This window comes from Oncorhynchus mykiss, chromosome 3 (assembly GCF_013265735.2).
Source record: "Oncorhynchus mykiss isolate Arlee chromosome 3, USDA_OmykA_1.1, whole genome shotgun sequence".
Lineage (NCBI taxonomy): Eukaryota > Metazoa > Chordata > Actinopteri > Salmoniformes > Salmonidae > Oncorhynchus > Oncorhynchus mykiss.
The window spans coordinates 2,546,021-2,553,767 of record NC_048567.1 but is presented as its reverse complement, the minus strand read 5'-3'; the positions used below and the strand labels follow the sequence as shown (position 1 = coordinate 2,553,767).

Sequence of the window (7,747 nt, the reverse complement as noted above, 5' to 3'; positions counted from 1 at the left end):
TTTGTAAGGCAATGCGACCAAATACTAATTGAGTGTATGTAAACTTCTGACCCACTGGGAATGTGATGAAATAAATAAAAGTTGAAATAAATCTCTACTATTATTCTGACATTTCACATTCTTAAAATAAAGTGGTGATCCTAACTGACATAAGGAAGGGAATTTTCACTAGGATTAAATGTCAGGAATTGTGAAAGACTGAGTTTAAATGTATTTGGCTAAGGTGTATGTAAACTTCCGACTTCAACTGTATGTTCAAATTCAGTTGAGTTGAGCAGGCCCATTCTTAACTCTACTAGTTCCATTAAGTTGACAAGACCCTTCTGGATTCTTGTACAGTAGTTGTATGACCTCTGACCCCTTACCGGTGACCTGGTTTGGACTCTGTACAGGCAATGTCCCTGCGAGCAGACACAGCCCAGTGTGGAGGGGTGGTGGTGGAGCTTGAGTCTGATGACATCAGGGAGGCTCGGGCCAGGAAGGCCAGGAGTACATCAGGTCAGCTCGTCTATTGCGGGAGTGGAGAGAGAGAGATGACCAGGAGTTTACCCTGACCTCATGACCTGATAATACAACTACACAGCTATTACTTAATGATGATGTAACAACACGTTGTGATTGTCGGAACCACAGCGTTACATTTATATAGGTATTAGAGCAATTCAATATAAAGTGCTAGGTGTAAGAGCAACTTCATGTAAAGTGTTAGGTGTATGAGCTTCTTAATGTAAAGTGTTAGGTGTTAGAGTAACTTAATGTAAAGTGTTAGGCGTTAAAGTAACTTAATGTAAAGTGTTAGGTGTTAGAGTAACTTAATGTGAAGTGTTAGGTGTATGAGCCACTAAACGTAAAGTGTTAGGTGTTAGAGTAACTTAATGTAAAGGGTTAGGTATAAGAGCTACTTAATGTAAAGTGTTAGGTATAAGAGCTACTTAATGTAAAGTGTTAGGTGTACGAGCTACTTAATGTAAAGTGTTAGGTATAAGAGCTACTTAATGTAAAGTGTTAGGTATAAGAGCTACTTAATGTAAAGTGTTAGGTATAAGAGCTACTTAATGTAAAGTGTTAGGTATAAGAGCTACTTAATGTAAAGTGTTAGGTATAAGAGCTACTTAATGTAAAGTGTTAGGTGTACGAGCTAACTTAATGCTTTTGTTTTCTGATCAGAACACATCCTGGTCCTACATTTGTTCAGACATACAGTACTCTGATGCCCAGTGCTTCATGTTAGGTGGTTTTCCAGCAGAATGTGTCCTGTAGACTCATAATGATGTTATCTCTGGTTATTGTTCATGTTACTGTGTGTCTCTGTTGAACATACTCACCAGGGTCAGCCCTCATCTACCTCAGGGGCCCTAAATTCCTGATCTACGTCAGTGGGGCACTGTCCATGTGGGTAAGAAGCCTTTTCATGTAACAACAATGGGTAAGGGAGCTACAAAGCCATACCGGCTGGACACTATAAGGTTTATGTCATCAACCTGGTAGTGTCTTGCAAATCAATGAAAGATGGACATACTTTACATTTCTCTATATGCCCTTTACCCCTAGAAAGAGTAAAAAGCTAAAAGCCAAAAGCTGAAAACGTTCTTCTCCGTCATGATGACTGTTTGTCTTTCTAATAGGGTGACCGTATGTGGCACTTTGCCATTTCGGTGTTCCTGATCGAGCTGTATGGACGGAACCTGCTGCTGACCGCAATATTCGGCTTGGTGGTGGCGGGGTCAGTGCTGCTGTTAGGGGCGTTGATTGGGGACTGGGTTGACCGCAACCCCAGGAACAAAGGTTAGACCAACAATCATTTATATTTACAGCTATAAGGACTGACATCTAGTCCCAAATGGCACCCGAAAGGTACTGCAATATAATAGGGAATAGGATGCTATTTGGGACACAGGCCTAATTGCCTGCTTCTCTGCCTCACATGGGCACTCTGCAGTTCAAACAGTAACAAAGTTGCATCCTACCACTATTTGGGTAAATTGCTGAGGGATTTGGCTGGATGAATGTAACCACTCACAACTTCATAGATAGAGCTATGGATGCAAGTACTGACCATCCATGAGACGAACATTATAGTTTGAATCATGTTTTTAAGCTATACAGAGTTAGTTTACATTTACAAAGTAAAACAAGTGTATATTTGGGGATCTAATGGGGTACAACAGATGATCTAAGCTCATGAGTCATTTATAAGTAATATTATTTTAGAATCAATGGCTATATATCACTACTTTAAAAGTCCATAAAATGAATGTACTATGGCCACTGCAGAATGCCCCTTTAAGACCAATCATACATTTATGGTTCTGTAGAAGTCTTTATGGTTCTCTGAAATGAATGTACTATGGCCACTGCAGAATGCCCCTTTAAGACCAATCATACATTTATGGTTCTGTAGAAGTCTTTATGGTTCTCTGAAATGCATTGTCCCAGAATATTTTAGAGTCTTAGTTTCTTCTCCCTCCTTGGTTTTAGTGGCGCATGCATCCTTGTTGGTTCAGAACATTTCAGTGACGGTGTGTAGCATTGTGCTGATGTTGGTCTTCTTATATAAACAGTGGATTGAGAGCATTTGGGATGGCTGGTTAACTGTGAGTATATTTTTCATTTTCTCTCCCATACTGTCTAAACTCTCATGAGGTGAACCGACAGTATGTTTTGGATTCAGATATGGATTGAAATAGTATTTGTATCCTTTCAAAGACTTTATCTGCACTTGATTGATTTTGCCCGGTGCAATGGAACCAATGGAATAGTCCTAAAATGACAAACCCCACCCATCCAGTGCTCCAGGCATGCTCCATCAAACGCTCAATGTATTTGAAAGAAAATGAATACTATTTAAACCCAGGTCTGTTGAGAATCAGGCTAGATATATTATTGCAAACTGCTGTGACGGTTGCTGTTTCACCTGCACTGTTCTGTGTCCATGTTGTTGTTGCTGCTGCTGTTCTGAGCCTCCTGCTGCTCTGTGCTGTCATGTGTAGTAACGTGTTGCATCACCAAACTTACACAAGGTGGTTTGTTATACGGTGGTGATCGTCCTGGCAGATGTGGCTAACCTAGCAAGCACAGCGCTGACCATCGCCATCCAGAGGGACTGGATTGTGGTTATCACTGGATACAACCGGGGGCACCTCGCCGGTGAGACTGGCAGACCTGCCACACGCTATTACATCACGAGGGATTGTTGTTTCTGTTTCGGCTGCTGGTTAAAGCACTTCAAGGTTATCAGACACTCTATGTATTTAGTTTATCTAGGATGTATCACATGCATTACAATAGAGGCCGTTTGATAATGTAGCCATTAGTAAAGCTGGTAACACAGATACCATATGACCACAACCAAACTAAACCCTGTACCTTTTGGTTGATTCTCATCTGAAGGGATGAATGCTACCATGCGGCGCATCGATCAGGTGACCAACATCCTGGCACCGCTGGCGGTGGGACAGGTCATGACCCTGGCCTCCAATGTGATAGGCTGCGGTTTCATCCTGGGCTGGAACCTGGTGTCCCTCATCGTGGAGTTTATCTTCCTGTCCCGGGTCTACCGCATTGTCCCGGCGCTGTCCGTCAAACCACCTGCGCCCGAGGACGGCCAGGCCTCCCTAGAGAGACCAGCAGAGAGGACGGAGGGACTGGTGGAGAGGAGGGGGTCACAAGGTCAGTGTCCTGTTGTCCTGGTCACTGTGTGACTACTTCAGTAGTTGAGTTGGTAAAGTCAAGAATAGTGGATCTTCCAACCTGTTTCATCCAACTTTACAGTGAAGCATAGCTTTACTTTACAGTAAAATGGAATGAAATCGGCTGTTTCCAGCTACAATTGTCAGTAGAGTATTGTTAGTAGCATGACTGATGCTTGTCCTCTCAGTAGAGTATTGTTAGTAGCATGACTGATGCTTGTCCTCTCCCTCTCAGTAGATCATTGTTAGTAGCTTGACTGATGCTTGTCCTCTCAGTAGATCATTGTTAGTAGCATGACTGATGCTTGTCTTCACCCTCTCAGTAGAGCATTGTTAGTAGCATGACGGATGCTTGTCCTCTCCCTCTCAGTAGATCATTGTTAGTAGCATGACTGATGCTTGTCCTCTCAGTAGATCATTGTTAGTAGCATGACTGATGCTTGTCCTCTCAGTAGATCATTGTTAGTAGCATGACTGATGCTTGTCCTCTCAGTAGATCATTGTTAGTAGCTTGACTGATGCTTGTCCTCTCAGTAGAGCATTGTTAGTATCATGACTGATGCTTGTCCTCTCCCTCTCAGTAGAGCATTGTTAGTAGCATGACTGATGCTTGTCCTCTCAGTAGAGCATTGTTAGTATCATTACTGATGCTTGTCCTCTCCCTCTCAGTAGATCATTGTTAGAAGCTTAACTGATGCTGGTCCTCTCAGTAGATCATTGTTAGTAGCTTGACTGATGCTTGTCCTCTCAGTAGATCATTGTTAGTAGCATGACTGATGCTTGTCCTCTCAGGAGATCATTGTTAGTAGCTTGACTGATGCTTGTCCTCTCAGTAGATCATTGTTAGTAGCTTGACTTATGCTTGTCCTCTCCCTCTCACTAGAGCATAGTGAGGTGGTGACATCAGCCCCGGGCCTCAGTGATGACGACATGAGCCTGAACCTCAAGGAGGTCACCAACCTGCCTCTGTGTTTTGGACGCTTCCGTTGGCTGCTGAGCACCTGTAAGGACGGCTGGAGGGCCTACTACCGCCAGGATGTCTTCCTGGCTGGGATGGGCCTGGCCTTCCTCTACACAACTGTCCTGGGCTTCGACTGCATCACCACGGGCTACGCCTACACCCAGGGCATCAGTGGCTCCCTGCTCAGTCTGCTGATGGGGGTCTCGGCTATAACAGGCCTCATGGGCACCATCATGTTCACCAAGCTGAGGAAGGCCTACGGTTTAGTCAACACAGGCATCATCTCCAGCTGTCTCCATCTTTGCTGTCTGCTGCTGTGTGTGTGTTCTGTGTTCGCCCCCGGCAGCCCCATGGACCTCCGCCTGCTCAGGCCCTTCCTGGACGCCAACGCCAACTCAACGTTGTCGGCGGCCGGGGGGGTGGTGGAGGGCCAGAGGCAGAAACACACCTACCCGATGCGGGGTGGCATTAATCAGCCGCTGCTGCCCGACCGCTCGTCCATCCACTGGACCAACAACACGGTGCTGTTTGAGAATATGCCATCAGGCATGGAGCCAGACTCCTACATCTCTATAATCCTGCTGTTCTTGGGGGTCATCACAGCACGCATCGGTGAGTAAGAGGGACGAGCAGACCCAGGCCCTTCACAATTGGATTGAGTTGCTGATCCACAGCTTAACAATAGCAACTGTATTATGCATGTTTCTAACCTAGGCTGTGGGTATTCAGTTATTTTGAAACTCAACAGTAAATTAGTTCAAATAGTGTTGGAAGATAATCATTTTTGTATTATACCAGAATATTTTTACCAGTTTTGATGACAGAGTGTGGGGGTCTATCTATATAGACTATAGTTTTTATTTATTTATTTTTATTTCACCTTTATTTAACCAGGTAGGCTAGTTGAGAACAAGTTCTCATTTGCAACTGCGACCTGGACAAGATAAAGCAAAGCAGTTCGACACATACAACAACACAGAGTTACACATGGAATAAACAAAACATACAGTCAATAATACAGTAGAACAAAAGAAAACAAAAAGTCTATATACAGTGAGTGTAAATGAGGTAAGATAAGGAAATAAATAGGCCATGGTGGCGAAGTAATTACAATATAGCAATTAAACACTGGAGTGATTGATGTGCAGAAGATGAACGTGCAGGTAGAGATACTGGGGTGCAAAGGAGCAAAATAAATACCAGTATGAGGATGAGGTAGGTAGATAGATAGGCTGTTTACAGATAGGCTAAGTACAGGTGCAGTGATCTGTAAAATGCTCTGACAGCTGGTGCTTAAAGCTAGTGAGGGAGATGTGAGTCTCCAGCTTCAGAGATTGCAATTCGTTCCAGTATAGTATAGTATAGTATAGTGGTCAATCTGTATAGACCATAGTCTAGTAGTCTATCTGTATAGACCAAAGTCTAGTGGTCAATCTGTATAGACCATAGTGTAGTAGTCTATCTGTATAGATCATAGTGTAGTAGTCTATCTGTATAGACCAAAGCAACCACTGACCATTGTCTGTGTATCCTGTGTGTTCCAGGTCTGTGGTCCTTTGACCTGACCGTGACCCAGCTGCTTCAGGAGAACATCTGTGAATCAGAACGTGGTGTGGTCAACGGGGTCCAGAGCTCCATGAACTACTTGATGGACCTTCTCCACTTCATCATGGTCATCTCTGCTCCGCAGCCCCAGCACTTTGGCATCCTGGTCATCATCTCTGTACTGTTCATCACCACAGGACACACAATGTACTTCCTATACGCACGCAAAGCCAAGAGGAAACCTGCTGGATGCCTGGACACGTAGGGAGGCCGTGCGGCTTTCCGCGACAAAGCATGTGCCCAAAGACTCCACTCTGCCTGCGCCTGCCTGTGAAATGAATGTCTCTTCTCTCTTGTTCCCTCTGCGCTCTCATTGCTAGGCAACAATACAATACTGTAACACTCCTTCCCCACCATCCAGCCATTCATTCATTACAGCACAACACAGCAACTGTCTGTCGTGTCCTCCCCAACCTGGTTGCTATCTCCCTGCATGGTCAGGTGTAGTACGGCCAAGTGCTAAGGTACAGTAACAAACTAGAACTCAGGTAAACTAAAGTAAGATCCACCTTTTCCCTTCTGTACATAGGTTGAGGTGGTCGCAACAGATGCGGTGTTGGTCCCCTACCGTGGTAGGTTCTCCCACCTTAGTGTTGCTCCCATACCGTGGTAGGTTCTCCCACCTTAGTGTTGGTCCCCTACCGTGGTAGGTTCTCCCACCTCAGGAAAAGGGCACAGAGGGCAGGCTGAGGCAGCAGCAGCAGAACACGCCTTTCCAGACATTTTGGATTACTGCAAGAGCTTCATTATGGCAGTCTGTTGACCGACTCAGAGTTGGGATGGGAATTGGATGGATGGATTGATGTATTTTTCTAACCCTCACACAGTAAAGAACTGGGCCTGGTGAAGCAGGTGACAGTAACAAAAAGAAGAAGAAACGAGACTTAACAACTTTAACAAGTGGCAAACATGTTACTGCTCCGTCCACTTGGAGATCCAGGAAGTCCAAAAGGAAAACTAAAGGGAAGTTGGTGTCAGGTTGTGAGATACTGAACATTATAAAGGAGACCCCCTTGATGGACAGAAGAGGAAGGCTGTAGTGTCATCTTCTCCTGGTCTGTTTCTCTGTGGATGAATCAGGCAGACATGTGCCTATTGATTAACACATGACATCATTAAAAAAAGATAGAATTTAAACCGGATCGCAGGAACATAGCATAAGAACATAAAGATAGTAAGAAAAAAACAACATGCATTAAAATCAGAGGAAACCAAACGGACCATAATTGCTTGTGTACTTAGATTACTGAAAATAGCTTCCAAATTGTAAATGCTTTCCCTTCACATAGAAATAGAGTGATTTAATGCAGTTTGACAAATTTATAGCAAACAGATTTTGTTTTCCTCTTTTATTTTGTGACCTGTTTTGAGATCAGTGTTTAGTAGATTGATAGGTCTGTATGATTCTGGATTAAGGCAGTGTTGTATTACACTAGAACACCTACGCATCCTGTTTCCTTGTTGTTCTCATGAACTGAAACCTGACCTCAGT

General features: G+C 44.0%; 1 protein-coding gene across 1 annotated transcript; it reads left to right on the top strand.

Annotated features, from left to right (window-relative positions):
* Positions 1-395: 395 nt before the first annotated feature.
* On the top strand, positions 396-7,534 carry LOC118964348 (solute carrier family 40 member 1-like). The gene is made up of 8 exons (XM_036975424.1): positions 396-498; positions 1,329-1,396; positions 1,626-1,785; positions 2,479-2,594; positions 3,021-3,147; positions 3,391-3,695; positions 4,569-5,262; positions 6,195-7,534. Exons 1-8 carry the CDS (start codon positions 396-398, stop codon positions 6,458-6,460), a joined length of 1,839 nt encoding a protein of 612 aa, XP_036831319.1. The 3' UTR covers positions 6,461-7,534.
* Positions 7,535-7,747: the final 213 nt, after the last annotated feature.